Genomic DNA, 24,479 nt, shown 5'->3' on the forward strand with positions numbered 1-24,479 from the left:
ATGCTTTCATGTATTCCTGAAGGACTTGGAACTTGTCCTCTAGAAAATAAACATGTGACAATGAGAAATTAATTACCGCTCACAGAAGTTCTGTCCAGCAGGACAGCTCTTCCATATCTCCACATGTCCCAGTGTAGAATGAATACGACCAAACTTGCCGTAGTATCTCTCAGCAAGACCTTCCCTAGATCAGGCAGTCATCCAGATACAGATACATATGATTTAGCTGTGTAATTTAAACCACTGAGAGTGTACTAAGAACTCGATCACCACATGGACTTTCAAAAGTCATTACTGACCCTTGATTTGACCCCAATGTTTTATTCCTTGAGACCCAGGCAGACTGCAAGTGCTGAAAGACAACAGTCAATCAAGGCATGTTAGAGAGCTGAGATATAAAGGTAGAAATTAAGCACTGGGCCTCCTCTTATCTAGGTTATGATGAATACTAGTCTTTTTTGTTTGAAATGAAAATGTCTACTGAGCTTCCTCCATATTCTCAAAGAACATCTTTGGTGTCCTACAAGAAGCATCAAGGTATTTTCCTATCAGACTCTTGCGAAAAATTTCCTAACTTGTCATTGTTACATTTTCAGTACTTTTTGATAGAGGCTTCCATCTATGTGATGCTTGGGCTTCTGCTCTGTCCAAAACAAGCTGCAGTAACAAAGAGGAAAGGCAACATTGCATGGCATGCCAGTTTCAATCTGTAGGAAGAGTGACAGGGTGTTAACTCTGTCAATGCTGGTACCATTTAAAGATGGTTTCTTAGTATGGAAGAGCAAGAATGGATGATGTACCCAGGATCCTCTTACGCTTGTTTGTGATTTGAGCTAGCAGCTTTTCTAGCAGAGTTGAAAGCAATGGAAACCAACTTCTTGAGGTCAGGTGAAGCCAATTTACCTTCCCCATTATTAGTATCATTCTGTATGTGCATTAATAGCTAGCAGGCTTTCCACAGATTCCCACATCAGTCTTACCTAAAGTCATTAAGCCTGTAGAAGCATCCAGATCCTAGTGATAACAGATCCCAAAGCGTATGATTCTCAGTTTCATGAGTCACAGTTGTGTATCAGTGGCTTCAAGAAGAATGAGGGTTTCTTTTCTAGAGTCAGGGCCAACTTAGATGCTTTTGTTGCTTAAACAAAGATTTGTACTGAAAACAAACATCATAGGAACAGATCCCCCGAAGTACAACTGACACAATGTTACCTGACACTGAGTCAGCTCTTCCTCCTGTTCCACCGAATTCCTAATTATTATGCTTCACTAGAAAGACAAAAAACATCTGCCTTAATATTCAAAGCAATACAAAAACCAACTTGGTTAAGATTTCTAAAATGCCATCATATCCTCCAGCCTTTATGTAGTTCCTACTGCTGGATCTTCTGTCTCATCATCACAAGCCATTATGGAGATAGATGCCTTTCAGAAGGAGGAATCACTGCAGTGAAAATACTGATACCTGCAGATTTAAAATTTTGTTATTAAGGACATAATGTACAGTACCAAAACCACTGATTAGTTCTAAGTGGCAAAACAGAAGACCAAATCATCAAATGAACTCTGAAAGAATACAAAGTGAAGTTACAAAAATTAACAGATGAAATGCTAGCCAAGTTACAACTTTGCCATAAATTATCAGATTAAACTACAGAACGGTTGCCCTGGAGGCAAGTAATAAACTATAGAGATGAAATTCTGTCTTGCATGCATGCAACAGATGCACACCTGCCACAGCCTTACATGTTCAAAAGGTAAATGTCTTCTCCTTCCCTTTCTCCCCCCTCTATTGCCATGGATCATTACAATGAAAGCTGGCTTACATGAAGCCAACTCACAGCATCTCAGAAGGCAGTCCTCCTAGGCTCCAAGCCGTCAGAGAAAAGACAAAGCCTCTACAGAAAGGGATTCCAAGCGTAAGTCTAATATACATGTGCAAATTACCCTCCACAGGAGCCTGTCATAACTAAAGGCATATCTGTGCTAAGTGTTTACTGAAACCACATGAATCTCTGTGGTCTGGTATAAACAAGCTGTTTCAATTACAGAAGTTTCCCTACACACAAGATGTTAGAGACACATCTGGTGAAAACCAACTTAGTTACCGTTGCAAGATTACCTCAGTGTTCTGAACATCATTAAGTTGTCAGAAACATATTGTTCTATTAGTAGGACAGCTAATGTAAGTCAAACTGGTACTACTGCAAAATAAGTTCTAAAATTGCCCCTTTGCCCACAAAGCCAGCTGGAGGTCATCTCTCATTGCATCTTGCACCACTCACCTTAATAACCATTGAATCAGTCGAGAAGTCAATGGTGAACACCCCTGACAAACACCCAAAGCCTTAATGCAAGGAAGGCGTCATTTCCAGCTATTATACAGCCATGGTTTCACTCATGTATCTACCAGAAAGACATAAGAGCAGCTTACACCAAGACAAGACAAAGACAGGAGTATAAAGATGTATAACCTTCGAGGGGCATAAAGCTGTATATCCTTTGATCTACTTGTATCTATATTTTAAAAAACCCTATGAGACTGGGTAAACCCCATCTCATATGTACCACTTCTACTTCTTAGCCACTGCATTAGGAACTTTAAAACTGCTGAGCCAATTTTATTTTGGGAATATTTTGAACTTTACTATAGTGTTGCAATGCAAATAACTGCGATGTTGATATACCTTTCATTCCGCTTATTTGTATTACAATGTTTTTCCTCTTTCCAATTATGCTAGAAGCACTAAGTCTGAATCTCTTTCCTTTTGCCAGAATACATACATTTCTACCTCTTTCCTTTAATTCTCTTCTTCTTAAACCCATCTACTCTCCTTCTGAACATGCTCCTTTATCCTACACAAACAGATAAACCATCTGCACCAAATCTTTCAATCCGATCACTAAAACAAATATAATGAATCTTTACTTAGGTTTCAAGTTGGTCACTATAAGACCTCAGTCACATACCTCCTATTTTTAATCCAACACTATACTACTAGTAGGCACAAAAAGATAGTTTAAAGAGGTAGACTGCTTTCACCAAAGGAAATTTTTCACAAGGGAAATTAAGAAAAAAAAATTGGCAATGAAATTAACAGCTGCTGCTTTAATTCTCTGTTCTGCTCACATTACACCAGCAGAATGAGAAAATGTATTATAACCACCTTTCACACACAGATATTTCCCCTGGAAGGCAGTATCACTGTCAGATTTTTGCTTGTTTCTTTTGGAATAGTTATTTTAGTTTTCAGATACACTTTTGAACAGTTTCGACAGCATTCTTAGTGTCCAGTGAGCCAAAGCAATGGGAAACAGCAAGTAAGGAAAAATAAACTCTTTATCATATTCTGATCCAGTTGCTAGCAACATCAAAGATAGATAGTAGAAAATGGCTCCTCAACTGTCAAAATTAAGTATCAAGGCAGCAAAATATGGTCATAATTGCATTTTTCTGGTTTCTGAGCCTAGAGAAAGGATTAGGTTAATCTGCACAGTTTAGTCCTGAACAGAATACTTCTTTGCTTTGCTTGTACTATAAGCTGACTCATCACTTCAGAAGCAGAACAACATTCAGGAAGAAACTACTACAGTGTGATCTTCCACAGGAAAAATATCCCACTTTTATATATTGAAGTAGAGGAAAGGGGCTGCTACCTACTGCACAAAATCGTATGAACAGCCAGGCATACCAAAAGCTGGCTTCAGCTTTTTCAACTACTCTGCTGTTGTATTCCCAATTTATGTGGCACACAGCAGACCAAGAAAATAAAGAAGTTTCTGACTTAAAAGGCAAAAATTGGTAACAAGAATACAAAGGGAAGCAGGATTACCCTGCAATACCACCACAAGAGTTAACCACCAAAATGCCTATCGCCCCTGTACCTAAGGACAACACCTATATCAACAACTTAATGCTCCATTTCCCCGTCCAGAGAATGTGTGTGTATTAAGAAATGTGAAAAAATTGAAAAAAAATCTAAGACAGTCTCTTGTGTGGTCCAGCTCACAGTTCACACCAAGTCAATTATCGGTGCATGAAGCTACTCAGTAAACCTGGCTCACAAGAATAGAAAGCTATTAGCTAATGAACATCAGGCCTGATGGAAATGGTCACAATAATTAGGTGAAGAAGAACTAGAAAAAGAAGTAAGAGCAGGACTGAGTCTAATGAAAACTGAAAACTTACAGAAAGAAATATGTAAGGAAGAAGGCCAGAAGATGAGGAAACTTACTGTGGGGGAAAAGAGCTGGCTTTGTCATCTGTGATACACCAGGATATAATTCTAACTTGATGGATGATTGCTGGCTTCATACTTAACTTCCATGTAACTTCTCTCCAATGGAGACAGTACAGTCAGATTTTAGTGCCAGAGTAACTACTACTCTTTTATTGAAATACTGCACTTCTAGGCAGACCATGAAAAAGCTACTACCTAGTGATAAAGCAACATTAACTCATGTATTTTGTTATATTTTTAAGCTTTATCAATTTTTCACAGAGACATGTACCATTTAATAGTGTTTCTAGCATGCTAGGGTGGATATTGGGGCTTTGAAACAGGTTGGGAGAACAAAATACCAGAAGCTCATTTGCCAGAAATGTAAGAAAAACTGACTATAAAGGTACTTCAAGTAAGCCTGAGCTTAAAGGGAGCTCCTGCACCTGGAGACAAAGCAGGTGGTGGATGTCCCAGGTGAGGCCCTGACCACCAGCTACCAAACAGACACAGCACCTTGATGATGTAGGGTTGAGAAGGCCTAAAACCCTCAAAGGTGGTGGAAATACATGAACACCTCTAAGTGTCAGTGCACTTCAGTAGTTCTGTTTCAGTCTCCACCAACACTAGCTCTGCTGTGGGTCAAATGCTTCGCCACCCAACATTCTACAAAGGCAGAAAGCAGTCAAGACAAGAGGAAAATCTCCAGCAAAAGCACTCAGCCTGTAAATGTATCCCACTCACACTCATACCCAGCAGCCACTACCCATTACTTTGTGTAGTGCTTTTGTCTGCTTAGGGCCATATCAGCTGCTGACATAGGCCAAGAGCTAGATGGCAGCAACAGCAATGGGTGGGAATGACTACAGGAGGACTATAAATAAGCTAAATATGTCATCTTTGTTATTTTATTTCCCGTAGAAACATTCAATTCTAATATTTAAATCATTAACTAGCTGTATGGACTCAGTGAAATTTTTTCCCCAGTCTCCCTTTTTATCTGGACTCTAAACAAGGTTTCTGCTTTACTTCCAATGCTTCACCACATCTATTCTCATTTTGTTAAGATTGAAGAGAGCTGAGAGGACCACTAGTTATGACCTCAAAGGCTGAAAAATGGCAAGGGAAGTCAAATTCACAGGAAATGACACTATTCTGCCTAACTTTTCTTTCCCAGAATAATACCACACCTTTTTAACACAGTTGGATGTTTTTGCAGATCATTCCAGAGCAACTGAAGCACCAATGGACACAACAGCCTAGTACCAGATTTGTTTTCCCACAGGCCTTTGCTCATCTGCTACTGTACAATGACTGTTTTCGACATCACTAAGGCTAACTGGAAACTATAAACAAGGGAACTAATGCTTACCCTGTCATAGCTGGAATGTGAAAGACCATTGGCTGGAGTACCATTGTGGGTGGGAATATTGGATGCATTTTATTTCTTCCTCCATCCTGAAAACAGAACAGCCTACTGTGGCTTTACTGACCAAAATGCAAAATATCAAAATGCAAAATACAGAAGCTGTCAGATGGTGAATAAGCATCAGCCCATCTACTTCCTTCATTTAGATAATTCAAGTACTGTAAAGAGATAGATCAGAGTCCATCAAATCCCAGGTACAGAAACTTTACCAAAAGAACAAAGTAAAACCTTTATGAAAACCAATGCTGTTTCACTCCAAGATCCTTAAATGCAAAACTTGAGCAGGGTTTCAGTTCTAAATAACGCAAGTCACTTCCGTGGTATGATTTAAGAGCAATCCAGGCCCATACGGGAAGGTACTACCATTAAAGCCTCTTTCTGCCACCAATACAGCAGAAGTCTCAAGCGCAAGAGTTGAAGGAAACTGAAAAATATTTCCATTTCCAAACAATTCCAAATTTATCCAAAAATTGCTTAACACAAATTTCCCAAAAAAGCTAAAGGCTTACTGAAGTTGAAGGTTTGCCAGAGAGGATAAAGGACTGAGTAATATCACAGGATCCAGACTCTGCAACCCACCCACGGCAGAGTATGTCCAAAACGGAGCCAATCTGTTACAGGAAACTTTGTTTTCAACAAAGAATCTTTTTACTCGACCATGTATGTTTTCTAAGGGATGTTTTTCAGACCACAGAATACTTATGCAAGCGAGGAGAGCTCTGAAGAAGCTTTATTTTAACTTTAATTTCTTCCCTGACACACTAAGACCCTGGAATTTCAAAACTGGGACAGACAATTTCACCCTACAGAATATTTTTCACTTGTCTCTCCACAATATAGGTATAATTTGCACTTTGTACAAATCCCTTTCACTGCCTTCTAAATCTATTTCCAGACCAAACAGTTTCAACCACTGCAAGGCTGTGAAATACTTTTAAATGAAGACCAGTTCAGAAAAATCAGATAAGCATCTTTTGTTTCTTGCATGGGCCAATTACTACATTTTCTACTTGCTTTTATCTGAAAAAATAATTAAAAATTCCACTGTACTCTGAAGAAATGCAATGCATCCTGAAATCCTCAGGGTTCTTAAACAGAAGGTACTATAGCAATACAAGTATTAACCATTGTCCTGTAGCTTTTGAACAGTCCTTATTTCAAGGACACAAGTATTCATAGATGAAACAAAAATATTCTTGCATAGAAGATGGTTTCACTGAACTTACTCTGGTTGTTCCAATCCTACTTTCCCCTCCGATAAATAAGCAAAACTTCCCAAGATACATGTCAGCTCAGATGCTGGAGGTGGTAAATACTGGATGCTAGATAAAAAGATAGCCTTAATATACTGCTTCATGCTGCTGCCATTGTCTCAGAGAGACAGAAGATCGCTATTAAGTCTGCAGTTTGTCAAACAAGTCCAAAAAGCAGCACTACTGCAAAGGGAACAAGGGACTGAGATTGCCAAGCAATCCTTTTTTTAATTATTAAGTCCTATTGGCAGTACACTGGCATTCTGTCTTGAGGACAGAACTAAGCATCTGGGAAAGGATTTCAAAAATTCGCTCCAAAATGAGACCTCATATTGTAGCAGTTTGCCAGAAGCTAATTTGCAATTTTAGCTCTACCTTCCATAGTCAGCCAGCACAGCTTTGCTTCGCAAGTATCCAGATAACGAGCAATCTGCTCTTGATCCTGCGTTCAAAGTACTTAAAGTGATTAACAGATCTGCACATGGAATAAGTCCGGGCTTTCCGCATGCAGCCTTTACCCACCTTCTGTTGGGTACTCTGCTGCTCATTTCAGTAGGACTGCATCTTTATTCTAATATCTGTTTGAGGTGCAGAAGGCTAAGTGTTGCATAAGATCCTGGAGAGGACAGAGTTTAAGACCCACTCAAAATTTCACATCTTAGAAGCAAAACCAAAAATCATTAATACTGCCTCTAGTAATAAGCAAATATTTTCTCTCTTATTACTAACCATTCAGCAACAGCACATTTAAAAAAATATATGTACCTTGGAACCTATACCTTCTTAATTACTGGGTACAAGTCCGGGTTCAGCAAATCCATAAAGCTGCACAACTGTCCTCTTCTATCAACCTAGAGGAGGTGATGGATGTGACAGCACAGCAGTTCTTGGATTTTAAGCCATGCAGTACAGTAACTCTAAAGAGCTAATGCATAATGGGGGAGGGGAGAGGAAAGGCCTCCAAAGCCCCGATATATTTAGAATCGATCCTTTCACCTAGGCAGGGTGAAAAAAGTCTTATCGCTTTAGTGATCCATACAAAACACTATGAATGCTCCTGGAGAATGCTCAGGTGAGTTCCTGGGAAAAACAGAGCGGTTCAGCTCTGGTTTCAGACTAAATCCTACCATACTGCTGACATTGGAACAACCTTTAGCTCAGGCATGGATTATTATACTCTTCATAATCAGTTAAATGCTCCAAGTCAAAAATATAAATACATCTGTACTCAACACAGGGCATTGCCAAACCGTATCAGTTTGAAAGCCTGCAACAAATCAGGAACTTGTATTAGGCAACAACAAAAAAAGGAAAGGGAAGAATAAAATCACATGAATGACATTCATCATTTGTCACTCAAGACACCACCTGAAAAGAGATTTAATAATAATGCTAGTTCAGTGGGAGCTGTTTCCAGGCAAATATAAACATGAAATTCATGATGAAAAAAGGTAGCCAAACTGTTTTTGTTTTGGTTTCAATGAAGACATCTTTATGAAACAGTAAATAACACCAACGCATTCATGGAATAAGCTGGTACTGCAAAATGTAGAAGGTAAGAAAGACATAAAAACCTCACAGGCAGCAGCACAATCCACACCAGAAGCTGGGGTGCTTTATGGGGTTTTTAAATCAGATTTTATTTAAAATATTGTAAAAAGGTAGAGAGGTGTATTTTCATTCATCAGAAAAAATGTTAAAAGGTTCTTAGATGCACAATTGACACCAAGCTACAGCTGACAATAGTAAAACTCAGGAGTTTCTTGAATACTGCAGAGTTTGACCTTAAGGTGAGCAGAACAAGTTGCCAGCTGCTGAGAAAGTGGGCATTCCTCCACTGTTGTACATGCAAGTCCACACAAGATAACAGCTCATCCAATAAAGCCATCAAAAAGCTGTTCATGTTTTGATGTGCTACATTTATATTAGGGTTCTTTGACCCAGCTTACCCGGTGATCAAAGATTCTGACTACACAGTAACCTGATGAAGCATTAGCAATATTCCCTGGTTATCAGATGACCATAATCATATCAAAACCACACATTATGTGACTGATTACATCAAACAAGAAAAAGCAAATCAATAAATCCAGGGCAAGACTGACAACACTTCAACAGGCAGAATTAGGCATATTGAGTTCTATTAATCAAAGTGACAGGATTTTTCTTATTTGCAGGATCCTTGAACAGTGCAAAGTCAAAAGGAACTAAAGACTATTCTCTAACATCTTTCCATAGGCCCCTACTCACAAAGGAGAAATAACAGGAATTGTAATGCTTTTGTGGTAGGTGGACCACATGGCCTGGTTCACATACATCCCACCACCCTTATATGTACCATCCTTACAGCAATTACTCATATTAGCATTTCTTTGTAGTATACCAGGAACCTCTCAGGAATCCCCAGCTTAAGTACAGAAATTGCTGTGATAAACAAAATCTTTGTGGCAAAAGTATTTACCTGTTACTCATAAGTGGAGCTTTGCTACACATCTCAACAATTAATCTACGCATAGCCAAGGAGGAAGCCGTGCTTGCATTTTAAATGTTTCCAGTTGTAATACAAACAGCAGATCTTAATATTTCTCAATGGCCAAAGCAAATTCCCGGAGCATGTTTGACAACACATCAGAGATGGATGTACAGAAAACTAAGAGCTTGGCTTGTAGCTGTAAAAATTATCCCAGACATAAGGCATTGTCTTGGGGTGATGACAGGCACAGCATTCAAAGCACATACAGAATTTCAGAGACAATTTGGAACCCGTATGTGCACTAGACAATGCTTGCTATTTTGGGAGGGTATTTTTGTTTTAAATAAAAAATGGTGTTACAATAAATGTGTGAGCAATACAACAATGCTTCTAGAAAGCAAAGTGGAAGAGCTGTGCGTGGCAGTAATACAAACGGTTCATAGGAAGACTGCGTGTCCTCTGGCTGCTTCCCTCCCCAAGAGGGCCCTAAGTGATGCTGCACCACGCTGCCATGACCACCATAATGACTATTCTACAGACTGGGACACAGATTTACTGTTCTGTGGGCAAGAGCTCTTCTTTCTGATCTTAAGAAACAGTGATGAAACCCAACAATATAATTCTGAGTTGTTATGTATTGGAATAGTTTCTCAGTGCATGAGGTTCTGTTACTATTTCTTTTTCATATTTGCAAAAAGCTCGGGTCTGAGGAAGACCTTTCATTAGCAGTTGGACAATTAACCAGCAATTAGCAGACATGCCAGTCAACTTTGGCAACCTTTTGGCAATCAAAGTCACACCAACATAACAAACTACCCTAGAATCAGAAAGCGAACATGTACCAAAAAGCAGCTACTTAAAACCATGTGTTATACCCCGCATTCTTTCAAACAGCTTAAGGTTTCCCTTGTCCTGTCATAAGGAAATATACACAGTGTTCAAAATGGGATAGTACTTAAAATTAAGGGATCACCTTGGGTGATGAATCATCACGTCAAAGACCAAGACTGTGTTTAATGTCTGATGCTTCAAGAGCGAGTTTGTTTCAGATATGTTGAAATTCTGAATAGAATTGTTTGATAAGAAAAGCAAACGTGAAGCTGCTGACAGATGTCAGTCAAAATTCAAATTAAGTTTATTGATGTGGAAGAAACACCAAAAAAAAAAAAAAAAAAAAAAGTGGAGATCAAGGAATTATTCTAGCTTCCCAGAAATACCACAAGGCTGTTTTCACTCTTGACTGGCTCCTTAGAAATTTCAGAAGAACACAGATCTTTCCCAGCTCTGTCACAGATGGTCAGACAGTGAATTCAGAGGATGCCTACAGACAGCTGCTGCACGACAGAGCTGAGGTCTGTCCTATGCCTCCATATGCACAGCTTGGATAAAGTACTTAACACCACAACTCTTATTTTTTCTTAGGAGCAGAGAGAACCCTGCAAAAAATGTACACAGCGGCTCAATTACATGAAAAGGATATTGGCTAGGTTTTTGAGTGTAATATACAAATTTCATTTCTTAAAAATGAGAGGTACTTGTCTATGAAGGTAACGGATTCCTTCTGTGAAGTTGCCTTTTTACTACTTAGTGTGGGTGGGAGGATACCAAAGTGTTCTTGTGGACATCAAATTTATTTCAGAAAGACTTCCTACTTTTGACTTGCAATTAACAGTGAAAGTATCGATCCATATTCAACTAAAACAAACCATTTACAGAAGACGTATTTATTTTGGAATTCTCAGAAATCTACTAAGACATGAAAATAAGACTGCAACATGAAAGCATCTGTCAAACCTCTCTGAGAAGAAAATAGCTGCACTAATTTACAAAAGCTAAGGAAGAAAAATCCCAAGAAAGTACCTAAGTACAACATACAAACTATCACCCTACTTCTGGGAATTCCTGGTATTTTAACATCTTAAAAATTAGCAACACTTCCAGGCAAAATTTACATCTTCTGCACTAATAGTACATAAAATCAGGTTTTTTTCATTATTTTCAATGAAAATGTGTAGTATTAATGGCATGAATTTCCTCATTATATTACCACAAGCAAAAAAATTATGGTTATTTGGAATTTTTCAACTACAGCAGAAGTGACCAGGATATCAGCACAAATGATGATACTCGGGGGAGAGAGAGAAATATAAGCAGAGTAACCAGAACTAGGAGTTATGCACCATTAGCAATATCTTACAGCTTGTTTACAGAATCAGGTAATTGCATAAGGGCAGAACCTAAATTCATCTTTCATCAGCCTTACAAGTATATTCAGGCTGTTTGAAAGGCCTGATTTCTACTGTACACAGTTTTTAAACTTAGAAAAAAAGAAAGAAAAGAAGGACTTTTACTGATTTTTGCTCCCTGAAAATTCATCTTCCAGCTGTTGTCTTCCACACCACCACTAACCCCCCCCAAAAAAATTCACCTTTTTACCACTTTCCTCGTACAGGGCAAGTGTAACTTGGGTAACAACCCAACTAAGAACAGATCAATTATTCACCCAGTGAAGAGCATTCAGATATCACTGAAATAGCTTCACTACATTTTACAGGAAGCATTACTCACAGTCATTTAATTGGACTGACAAAGGAAATCCATTCTGATAGAAGGTACAACACTGGAGAGTTAGTCAGCAAATTACGCTGGAGTACCAGAAGCAGCAATAACAGCGCAGACTTCCTAACTGCTCTGCCAACGTACATTCAGCAGACCCTGGAAGAGTTCTCCTCTACACCTCTGCCAGACAGAGGAAGAGGTTTACAAGAACTTTTCCTGCTTTGAAAAGACCAACAGAAGAGTGTCAGCTATGACTGGATTAAAATTAAAAAATAAGGAATCTTTTAAGTCCTAGGAACAACTATCCATAGACCATGTGGAAAGTCAGCTCTATTGGCATCTTTATGAACACATAAAGACTTAACTACATTAAATAAGCAAAACTATAGCAGAGTTTGGAATTCTTTTAGAAAGAATCTCAGGACACCACAAGCTTACACTGGTGATCCAAAAAGTTGGAGAGATAAAGACTTCAAATAACTTGAAGAGAAGAACTACTGAACTTGCCTGAATCAGAACTGTTGGGGTTTATTTTGACCTCTGTCCTTTCCTCTTTCTTTGACCTTGGCAATGTCATTTTGCTGCTAATCTTCTGTGCCACTTTGTGGAACACAACGATGGTGACTTTTAAAAAGCATTTTGCTAACTGGCATGAACACCCTCAGCAAAATCTTTCTATGCAGTGCAAATAACAAACATGTTTTGCTGAGACAGTCACAAAAAAGAGCAAATACGCTTTTGCTAGTTCTCCACAGTATTAGTTAACTGGCTTTATTCCTATAGTAATGCTGGCATATCTAACATTGACAGACAAACAGAAACAGGACCAACTAAAACCAACAGGACTCTCCCTTTTTGATCCTAAGCATTATATTCCAGGCACTTTTCTCTGACCAGAAATGAGACTTGAATCACAGATGAGAGATAAAAGAAAGGAAAACTCTTAAGAGCTGTTCTAAGTGCAGTGATGTTGACTTCAGTGGGCATTTCTAGTTGCTTTTATTCTATAGGTCAGCATTTAGATTATTTAGGTGCTTTCACATTGGGAAAGGCCTACCAAGGATTCTGTAACATATGCTCAATGGCTCACCAAAATGCAGCTGAAGAAGGAGAGGTTGGAGATATCACCAGACGAAGAGAAGCAGCAGCAGCCAGTGAGGATTCTGTCAGATTAATAAGACTAATTTTCATTTGGAATAGATTGAATCCCTTAAATCAAATGCCCAAAATAAAAAGAGAAATACTTATCTCCCCACACAGCAGAACCAAATAGCTGTCCTAAATAATCTTCTTTCTCTCGTGTAGTTTTATGACTGACATATGAGTTGCTAATGCCACTGAAACACTTGTCTACCAGACTTACTGCCAGCTGAACTCACACTCAACAAAGTAATTTCAGAGTCTCTAAAACTAAATCACAAGTGTGCAATTTATTCTGTAAAGACCTTTCTGTACTCACTTCCTGATTACATTCCCAAAGCAATGAAACAGGCAGCCCCCAGAACCTCCAAGATTTACAATACATATTCCTCAAACATGGTACTAAACATACAGAGCACTTTTCCTACACTCCAAATGTATTAGCACTAAATGTAAAGTTATGAAAATGAAAAGAAGAAAAACTACAGAACAGAAAAAAATTCCTTCTTTCAATCAAAAAAGATGGATAACAGACAAATGATTTGGAGTGCTTTTTGATGAGGCGTATCTCAAGAAAGAGACACCTCCCGGAATCTTCAAATAATTGTCAGAAGTTCAGTTCAGATGAACAAAACTGAAGTTACCTCCCAAAGTAATCAAAACCCTATGTTCTTTATTACACTACCAGAAATGTTGACAACTATTCTGAGCATTGTTTTGGTATATACTGAGTCCACAAAGCTGCAATAGTTTAAATCAAAAAGGATTTTTTTCCCAAATCCTTATATAATGGGGTAATTTCTCAGACTTGTCTTAGGGTGTCCACTTGACACGTTCAAAATGTAACGTGATCTGCTTAAAAGATTCATCATGAAGTACTGTTCTTATGCATTCTGTGTCTGTCTAAACATAAGCAGACATCTGACAACAAAGCATTCTCTGATTTTCTTCTATTCTAGTAGAAAAACTGATTTTAAATAAGGCAACTCTGTTCTTTCCCACTCCCCCATCTTGTTCCCTAACTCCCAAACTAACTCATCCTGTAGCTTCCGATGCACAGTGTACATCCCAGCTGGTGCTTGAAGGCAAGATGAGATGTAGGAGAATCACAGTCTATTACTCAACACAGGCAGTACCAACCAGTAAATCAATACAGCTGATGCTCCCATGACAGCTCTACTGTGCTTGTAGATGTTTAGTACATGTAAGAAATGCATCTGCAAGAATCCTTTCCAAGTTCCTGCAAGCAGAAGCTCTTCCCTCACCACAGACACATCACTGCCTGTCACCTGGTGGGTGGTAACTTGTGCAAAGAAAATGATGGAAGCTTGTAATTCTACAGGCACAAAGCTAACAAGATAACCGGCTCTCCATTATCCACAGCAACTGAGAAAACTAAGTTCATCAGAAAAACAGAAAAAAAGTAAGCTATATATTAATCAGGATGCAATAATATACTTAGTCTACTAATCTTTACAAAACTAGTAAAAAGCTTTCCACAGAAAACAGAGCAGAGGAATTTCTAAGATGCTTATTACATATAAGAGAAAAGGGATTTCAGCAATGCAGTCACAGAACAATCAAGACATGACCTAGGCAGTCCAAAGTTGTTTATCCTACAATCCCGTATCCCCACAAAAAAGCTCCGCCATTGTCATTATCTAATATTTATGATGCTTGCTCTGTAGGTACACTCAGAAAAAACCCATGTATTTCAAATGTTTAAAATAGTATATATTTTTAAAAATTTCTCTTCAATTACACAGCACAGAATGAAGAACTCCATTTTGTTTAATAAACAGCTGTTGTAATATGTCAAGCCCATACCCAAAGTTACTAATTTATCTTATTTCAAAAGAGAGAAACAAACCAATACTTTTTCCTTAAAATATCTCAAGTCCTTCCCTCCAGTACCAGGCCCAACATTTATTTAGTTTCCCAAATGTAATAGTGCTTGCTCCAGCCTTATCTGGGATAGAATTTTCCTATACCCATCATTTCTCTACTAGATCTGATCCTATCTTGGTCACGATCACCATGTAAATTCTCTACCTTTCCCCTTCAAACACAGAACATCTCTGAATCCTTTCAGAGGCATTCCCACTCATTCTTCCTCTTTCTTTACGACTGCTTCCTCCCAAATGGGGGAAATTACAGTAATACATGTAGCAACTTCTCACCGACCATTTACAGTGCAGCAGAATTATACTCTGCTGATTCATTGTGACAAGAGACATTTAGTCTTGCTGCTGACAGTCCAGATGTTTTCGAGCATCCGTATCTGTTTGGTTGGTAACACTGTGCACTGGTGTCCCTCTGGTTGGGCTGGTTCTCTTGTTGATGCTTTTCCCTTTTACAACTAGAAGTCTCTGATCTGAATGAAACAGTGAAATACTAGAAGCTAACAGTTTTTTATCTTAGAATAACTTTCATTCTAAACCTTAAAAATGTTCAACTAGCACTTAGCAAGGAAGCCTTAATGGCCCGTTAGCAAAATAAGCAAGTAAATATTTTCTTAGGTAAGGAGGAAAGGTACGACACTGAAAGGCAATTATTTCTTATTCACAGATGCAGCCAGTCATTCATTAACTAAGCAAATCATTCCTTAATTTTACAGCATTTATCAACATGCCCATATATATCGCTATCTGTAAGGGAAGGGTTTAGATATGTTATTCTGTGACATTAAGATTGCCTTATTCTAACAAAATGTGAAACTTCATTACTATAAGAACAATACTGTAGAAACTAACTTGAAAGCTCTTATCGTTCCTATTTGCAAACTCATTAACAAGAACTAATAATACTTTTTTTACTCTTTCACAACCAACTAAGTAAATTCACTACTACGACATGTGAGGTCAAAAAAACATAAGAAGATACTGCAAGGCCTGGAAATTTACAGCATTGCAATGGTTAACGCTAGCACTAGTGAATCTATTTAAGATATTAAAATTCCCATCTGTCAGACCTCTTTGCTAATGTCCCTGCCCTCAAAGCAAAAGGGAACATATGCCTGCATCCCAGACACCCAGTTATTAGAGCTTCTTATTAACTCAAGCCATAAATGACAATGAGTTCATACTAACACACAAATCTAAACCACCACAGCCAACATGCAGGTCCATGTTTGCTCTTGCCATCTAGACAGAGAAGCAGAGAGAAAGGCTAAACAGTGGCATAGAGGCATCAGGAAAGGAGATGATGATCTTGAAACCACTGCAGCACTTTGCTCCCACACTCATAAATAATGTTCTATGTGTGTGTTTGACTTCAAGTTTTAAGTTTGCGAAAAGAGACACACTACAAGAACAAGACCCAAGGAACAGACAGTAATGCTGTCAGTACTACAGAGCAGCTGAAATCACCATGATTTCCACAATCCTAACTACTCTGCTCTCTAACGGGTGAGCTGTATCACGTAAAGCACCACAAATATCAGCTGAAGTCCTGGCCGTACAAGGACATTTTACTCACGAGTTAATGTTTCTGTCAACACCAGCTCTATGATGGATAAAGAGAAGATCCAATTCAGCTGGAATGGGTTACATCTCCCATAATGAAAACAGGCTTGCATCTCATCTATACAGATGAAAATCTAGCAAGTAAAATGAAAGCTTAGGAGCATTTGCCTTTACAAAGAAGCATTTATCCTTCCGAAAAGTGGAAGAATAATAGAGATTTTAAGTTCAATAAGGCTTTATAACGTACAGAAGTCTGCTAAAATGCCAATAAAACCTAGACACTATATGAAATACTAGTGAAGCATGCTTCATTTACAGTTGCTTTTGCACCCAATCATTTAAGTTGCTTCTAAAGAGTGAAAGCATTTACACGTTTCCTGTGATCTGTAGCACCATACTGTACAAAAATAAACCCTTCTGGGATTGAATTAGAGGATACAGTGGTTCACAAGAAAGGATACTAAATTAACATTACTCCCTTCTTTACTTTGTATGATTTTTTTCCCCAAAACCATATCCCAGCACCCTGACTGTTCACTGTGTGGCACTTACTGTTGCTGGACTTGAGGTCACGGTGAATTATGGGAACAATTGCTTCCTCGTGCAGGTAGTTCATTCCCCTGGCAATCTGCACTGCCCAGTTCACCAGTATGTCAGGAGGTATCCTTTTACCAGACAACACCCTATTGAGCGATCCTCCGCGGGCAAACTCCATGATCAGGCAAAGATTAGGTTCCTTCAAACACACGCCCCTGAGGGCAATGATGTTGGGATGTTTTAACATCGCAAAGAGCTTGGCCTCTTGGCGGACATTCTCAATGGTCTGGCTGATGTCCTCATCAGGGTCATAGCGAGCTGCCTTGACAGCAACCTCATCTCCTATCCATACAGCTCGATACACTTTTCCGAAGCCCCCTATGCCAATGATTTCTTCCAGAACAAGCTCTGAGAAGTCGATCTCTAGGACTAGGGAAAGAGGAGAAAAAAGATGTAAGCATTTAGCAACTATGCAGCCTGTACATCAGCTGAAGGTTCACACTGGCCAACCTCACCCTTACCCTTGGAGGAAGGGCCAGTTTTCACTCCAAAACAGCACAAAGGAAAGCAGTAGGCCTTTCTGACAACCTTTTAGTGCCAAATAGTATGGTAAAACAGAGCTTGCAGTGTCATAAAATCTGTATGAAGTACTCACTGTAAATGGTAAAACATAGTAAAATAAAATACCTCTTACCACACTTAAACCCCTATAATACTGATGCCCCTGCCCCTACCCCCCTTAAGGATATACTCTCAGTGACAGTACAAGATTCCAAAAATGAAAAACACACTCACCAACTAATCTTCACAATACAGTGTTTAATGTGAAACAGCTAAAACTCAACACAAAATGCATCTGCTTCTCCACTTGTCCCTTATCTGAATGTCTCTTGTTGAACAATCTTTTAGTCCTTCCCAAATCACACTTACTCTTCCACACCTCTACAGGCTTTGTAGATTTGTTCCCCATAAGAGATCTGTTAATCAGTTCTGATGTTACCGACAACAGTGTGACAAACAGATGGATGAAACCACATACTGAGTGTGCAGAGCAAGCAATAAGAAAAACATTTTTTGATTAACGCACACTGCATTTTTGTTACAAAAACTTCCTATTCCCATACACTGACTTTACAGGCTGGTGGCTAATCAGCATCATACAGGAAAAAGATCTACAGATGCAGATGTCTCAATTCAGTATACAAATTGTACCTGGAGCAAAAGCAATGAGAAAATGTATCCTGTACAACTGTACACTAAACACAGTTTATACTGGTGGCCAAAAGAACCCATCCAACACTGACTAATGTAGAATGAAAATTCCACATACTGACCAATGAAAACATGTTGACACAGCTCAATTTACAGCAGTGGTAGACTACCAGTGCTGCTACTCTGTCTGATAGTTGTGTGGTTTCATTGACTACAGTCAATGAAATTTTAGTAAGTTTTTAAGGAAGAGTACCATAATGCAAGATTTAAACAGAAAGTCACCAAGACTTTTAATACTTTCCTGCATTTGAAAAGCCAAATCTGACATTGTTCCCCTGCTTCGTCTGGTAGAAAGGAAATGAAGTTTGTAAGGGAGCAGGTTAGATCCCATTTGAGTAAACTAGTTTCCTTATTCCAATCAAATGTCTTTCCTATAGTACAAGACTTTATCACAAAACTGTATGGAGTTAATACAAACTCTTCTGTCCACAGCTGAAGGCTTTTTTTTTTTTTTTTTCGTCTGAGCTCCATCTTTCCTGAACATGATTTTTAGAAGTTGGCTTACTTTTGTAAATTAGTCAAACTTATGAGTTAGTTTAATAAGGATGCCTGTGCTGCTTTTCCTAGTGTTCCATGAACAAAAGATTAATGGGAAACAAGATAGAAAACTGACCAAGAAAGTCTTCCAGAAGGAGAAAAGGTCTCTTCCAGTCCCAAAGACAATCTATTTTTCTCCTACTGTGAATACATATTTTGGGTAACACTCTGAACTTCAAGGATTAGCACAACAAAGAAGATTTCAGTCCTACAGCAGCAACCTTGGTGTTCAAATACTTGAGAGAGAGATTACTAGAAAACATGAAAGGAATAGATTCTGACCAGAAACACTAAATTTTAGAACAAGTCTGTAATGACAATAAATCCAGATGTGAGACTACCCTGCCATTGAGAATACACGAAGAGTCACTCTTGCATTTCTTACTAATAAAAGACCTGAAGAAATCAGATGTTGAGTCCTATCTCTTCACTTGATAGAATTTCAATACTGGTACAATCCTCAATTAACCTGTTCCTAGGGACAAGGTCAGTCAAAAGACTGAAAATGAACAAACACGCCCCCCACATCACCAGGGGACTGCCTGCCCTGCCAACTCCAGACACACAGCGTTCAGGTGCTGTTCACAGCGAGTGTTCTGCTAGGGCATTTCACGGATTGAGAGGACATCAGCGAGAGCTGAGCGAGCCGGCCCGCAGGTGCTGAAGGGACAGCTCCAGCGGCAGCGAGGACGGGACGGGACGGGACGGGACGGGACGGGACGGGACGGGACGGGACGGGACGGGACGGGACGGGACGGGACGGCCCCGCGGGCAGCGCCCCGGCCTCCCCTCACCCCCGCCCCGGTGCTGGGAAGAAGGGCGACAGTAAGGTGGCAAGCAGGAGAACGAGATGGGCAAAGGAAACCGAAAGGCTGGAAAGTAGAACACCTCGTGTGCTGTCACCCATTTTCCATAAAAAAAGCACATCCCTGCTGGAGGCACTAATTAATAGGGGTGGGATGTAAAACGGAGACACTTCAGCTTCCACATGAAAACTAATGCGTGACATTGAACGTTCTTTTATCTGGAAGTACGACCTTAGCTTTAGTTTGAAAATGTATATTTCTATAAGGCAAACTGGCCAGCTCACCCTCGTGGGTAGCTTCCTCAGAAAAAAAAAGTCACTTCTTAGAAACGTTTTGTTTGGGGTTTTTAAAAAGTATTTTCTGCTGAGTTAGTTTATTCATTTTCATAGTTTGAGTTATACAGCTACATTAGGGCACAAAATACCTGTTTTTCTTTACATTTCTAAACACACTAACCCCACCTCTGAACTCCAGTGTAATTTGGCAGACGTGTTGTACAGGACTGTACAGAATTCAAGAACTGAAGTGCTATCATTCCTCTGTGGGCCGGTAAGGAATTACAGAGCCTGTACACCATGAACCAGTGGCCATGTTGACAACTGCAAAGTAGGTGCCGTTTAATCAGCCCTTATTAGACCACATGATTAAGCTATTTAATTCAGTCTGAAGTGTGTAAGAGCCCATAGTGCAGATGAGAGTCCCTCAAGTCGGCCCACTGCTGACAGCCTCTACAGGCTCCTCTTATCATTCATGGTACCCTCACTGAGGCAAGAATCAAGAACACTAGATGGATGGCTAAAATTACCAGCTAAACTAGTACAGCTCTCAGTAGAAGCAAAATCCCTAGAACTCATACTCCTAAATTTCCATTAAATATGAAAATAACCTTTAGGAAAGCAAGTAAAAATAGGTTCTGTGAAGAGGTGCATGTCCAGAGCGACACTTTGCATCACTCCTGCAAAACTGGACTTACTGGACTATGAAGTATTAAACAGTAGACTGTGATTCCTGTTCCAAACAGCTATCAAACTAACATCATCAGCTCTAAAAGTGGATAGCATTCCTGGCAAAGGATTTCTAATATTCAACTTGAAAATCCAATTCAATGGCAAACAACTTTAATCCCTGTCCAAACTGCACTGTTTCTTAAAAAAAAAAAAAACAACAAAAACATAGTCTTTAGGCATTATACAAACCTACTGGAGGACAATAAATTCTACTTTGTCATGAACATATGGTTGATGACCTGACAGAAGAGAAGTAGTGTAGCCCTGTTGTGGCACAGGAAGAGTAAGGCAAAGACAAAGGGGGAAGGTACAACTCCCCAACTGTTTATGAACTATCAAACCATAGAAGAGGCAACAAGACAGAAGAATCCACAGTTACAAAGCCTGAACTTGAAAACTCAAAACAGAATGGGAGCCAAGGGTTCAAAAAGTTCTACAGAAATGGTTCTCCTAAGTATCTCAAAAGCAAAACCTAATAAGCTTTCATTCAAAGCTTTTTCTGTGTGTGGGGCAAAAAATAACTTACCAATGCTGTTGCAGCATGAAAGAAAGGAATAGCACCTAGTCCCTTCACAAGCCCAAGGGCAATGGTACAAATTACTGAGTTTTACCTAAATGCTTTCAAGTAGAATACAGAGTAAGAAAAAAAGCTATTAGTTGTATTCCTTGGAGATACAGCCTAGATAGGACAAACCATCTTTTCACTCTTTTACTTTCTAGAAAAGCCTACTAGTCTGAAGATTTTTCTCTGCCCCTCCAAAAAAAAAACATTATCCTTGCCTGAACTGTCAGTGGTGATAGATAAACAGGATGTAGAAACAGTCATTCCATGCTGTTTCTCTTTCTACAATGGTACAGTGACTAAAAAAATGTAGAGATGAAACAGCCCTATTCTCCATCTCCAACAAAGGCTTCAAAACTGCACAGAAATTCACAGAAACAAACCGATCCCTCGGTGCCTTCAGCATCACAACATAGTCAAGCAACCCTCAGGCAGGCCCAGATATCCAAACGGGGAAACAACTCATTCACAGGTATTTCAGGACAGAATTTGTAAGAGAGCAGAGGAACCTGGTAACACAAGTCAACTTAGGAATTTTTCAGTCAGAAATAATAAGCTTTTGGTTAGTAAGCAGGACGATACTGAACAAGTATTAGCAGTGAATCAACACTTCAGGAAACAATTGCTTCCCTTTCAGCAACCTTTAAGAATATTCTTAAAGGGAAAATGACCAAAGCCCTGGTGACTCCACCACTGCCCAGCCGCCAGGATTCTGTCGCTTGATGAAAATTTATCAGCCCCTGGAAACACAGGTCTTAACAATGGGAAACTGCTCCTGGCGTCGGTGAAACGCTAAAAACATACTGAGCGAGGCTCTGCCTCCCCGGGAGCAGCGCGCTAGCCTGGAAGACAGAAGGGCACTGGAGCAGCAGGAATACCTCAGCGGGTGGGAAAGGGAACAGACCAGGGGCCCAGGGCAGCCCCTGGGCGGGAGGGGCTGAGGCGCCGTAACCCCTCCGCTCCCCGCCGACGGCCATCGCGGGCCTCCCTCGCCGCCAGCTGGGCCCGAGGCCTCCCACGGCCGCTCGCCACCGGGATGGGCCTTCCCTTCCCCCCCGGCGGCGGCCGCCCCGGCTTCCAACAGGACCCACGGAAGGGCCCAGGCCTCCCCCCCGAAGACATCGGGAGGGCCGAGCCTCGGCTCCCCCCCACAACCCTGGCAGTCCTGCCGGTCCCGTCCCCCCTCCCATATCCAGCCCAAGCCCACGGTAGGGGGCGGGACCGGGCCTCTCCCCCTCTTCCCTGGGTCCCTCCCTCCCGGCTGAGGGGACGCGCCAAGCCCCCCGCCCCGGGCCCGGGCCCCCTTACGCTGTATGGCGGGGGGCGGAGGGTATCGGGCGCGCAGCTCCGGGCCGCCCCCCTGCACGCCGCTGCTCACGTAGTTGCTGGGGAAGATGCCGACGCGCTGGTCGATCTTGCCCGTCCACCAGCCCTCGTCGCCGGACACGTGCGAGTCCCGGGACAACACCTGCACCACGTCCCCCGGCCGCAGGCTCAGCTCGTCCTCGCCGCACGCCTCGTACTCGAAGACAGCGGTCCAGAGCGGCTCGTCGCCCGGCGGCTCTCCGCCACCCGCGCCCTCCTGGCTGAGCTCGGTGAGGGGTTCCATGGCGAGGCTGCTCCATAGGGGGAGGCGCCCGCGGCACCCGGGCGCTGCGGGGGGCGGCGGGGCCGGGACTGCCGCCTATTGTTCATGCGGCCCGGCACCCGCCGGCAGCAGGTGCCGCCGCCGCTGCCGGGGGTTCCCGGCGCGGCGCCGCCTCAGCCCAGCGCGGGCAGGGGCGAGACCGGGCAGCGTGTGCCGTGGAGAAGCCGCCGCATCCCCCCCACCCGCCGCCGCCTCCTCCGCGCCCGCCTCCGCCTCCTGCCGCCGCCGCGCATCCCGGAGCCACCTGACTCTCTGGCAGCTTCGGCGGCGGGAGGGGAGGACAGGGCAGACCCCGCCCCCGCGCCGCCATTGGCCGCCGCCGCCGCCCGTCAGCACCGCCCTCACCTGATTGCGGGCCCGCGCCCCCTTGGCCACGCCCCCTCCCCGCCCAGCCCCCGGCCCCGGAGTCGCGCACTCACCGGTGTGCCCCCCATTGGCCCCCGCCCGGCCAGCTCTCGCTTCCCATTGGGCCGCACGCTCCGAGCTCCGCCTCCCGTGCCGCTTCTCATTGGCTGGGGAAAGGGGCATGACACGGGCCAAAGGCGGGGCGGGGCGGCCCGAGGGCGGAGCGTCGGGCGCCACCTGGTGGCGGGCGGAGGCGGCGCACACCTGGGCCAGCGCCGCGCCTCCCCCCGCGCTCGGTGTCCCTCCGCCCCCGCGGGGACCGTCCCTGCCCCGTGTACCCGGAGCGCGGGCCTGCGCCGGAAACCAGCCACAGTCTCTGTCTTCTGTCAGGCCATGGTCTTCCATAATCGAGCCGAACTTAAGCGCGGGCGTTAGATGGTTTCTGCACGAGGTTGTCATGGGTGTATCCCTGCTGAATGCCTTTGTTAAAAATTAACAGAATTTACTTCTCACTCTTGCAATCAGCATGTAGCTGCTTGGTCCTGAAAATCCTAATTCCTTCTCCCTGCTACCAGGGTTTTCACAGCTTGTGGAGACACCAGATCTTGTCAATAGAATTTGTTTGCACTTGGTAATATTACTGGGAGATTTTCTTTACGTTTCACTTCATTCTTTTTTTTTTTTATCCTCGTTTGAATTTCAGTGGTGAACCTGGAAATGAAAAATCTCTGTTCATGCTTCATCGTAACAATGAATCGTAACAATGAAAAGCAGAATACTTTCCATTGCTTCTTAAAACAAAGACTGGGAATAGACTGGCCTTTTTGTTTACCCTCTAATAATTTGGTGGTACTTTAAAAATATATATGCAAAAATGAGCTTGAATTAAAAGCTTTGGTTCAAAGCTCCCAGTTTGAAGGAAGTTTGAACTATATTCAGAGTATCTTCACATACCCACTGATACCAAATGAAAATCCCAAGCACCCTGACAACACCTGATGTCTTCCCACTTATACAGAAAATCTAGAGTTAAGTTATTCTTCAGTGTTTAGTAAATGCAATTACACAGTTCTTCTCTGCAAGATGGATTTTTAAAAATTTCTCCATTCCCGAGTGAGGCCTTTGGTTTGGCTTATGTACAGAGTAGCTGCTAGTAATTATTTAATGTTGTGTGTTGGGGTTTTATCTATTTATCTATCTTTGCATTAGCACTATGCTGTAGCACCT

At 41.6% G+C, this 24,479-nt stretch overlaps 1 protein-coding gene across 2 annotated transcripts in view; it reads right to left on the minus strand.

Annotated features, from left to right (window-relative positions):
* Positions 1-22,984, minus strand: part of MAP3K9 (mitogen-activated protein kinase kinase kinase 9) — a 63,079-nt gene extending 40,095 nt beyond the window's left edge. Inside the window, exons 1-2 of one of the 2 annotated variants that reach the window (XM_032113065.1) lie at positions 22,568-22,965; positions 17,091-17,504 (exon numbers count right to left, since the gene is read on the minus strand). In XM_032113065.1, coding sequence (XP_031968956.1) covers positions 17,091-17,504; positions 22,568-22,868 — 715 coding nt within the window. In that variant the 5' untranslated portion in view covers positions 22,869-22,965. Of the gene's footprint in view, positions 1-17,090; positions 17,505-22,567 lie in introns of both variants that reach the window. The other variant, XM_032113066.1, reaches the window with a different exon arrangement.
* Between the last annotated feature and the right edge of the window lie 1,495 nt (positions 22,985-24,479).

Source organism: Corvus moneduloides, chromosome 6 (assembly GCF_009650955.1).
Source record: "Corvus moneduloides isolate bCorMon1 chromosome 6, bCorMon1.pri, whole genome shotgun sequence".
NCBI lineage: Eukaryota > Metazoa > Chordata > Aves > Passeriformes > Corvidae > Corvus > Corvus moneduloides.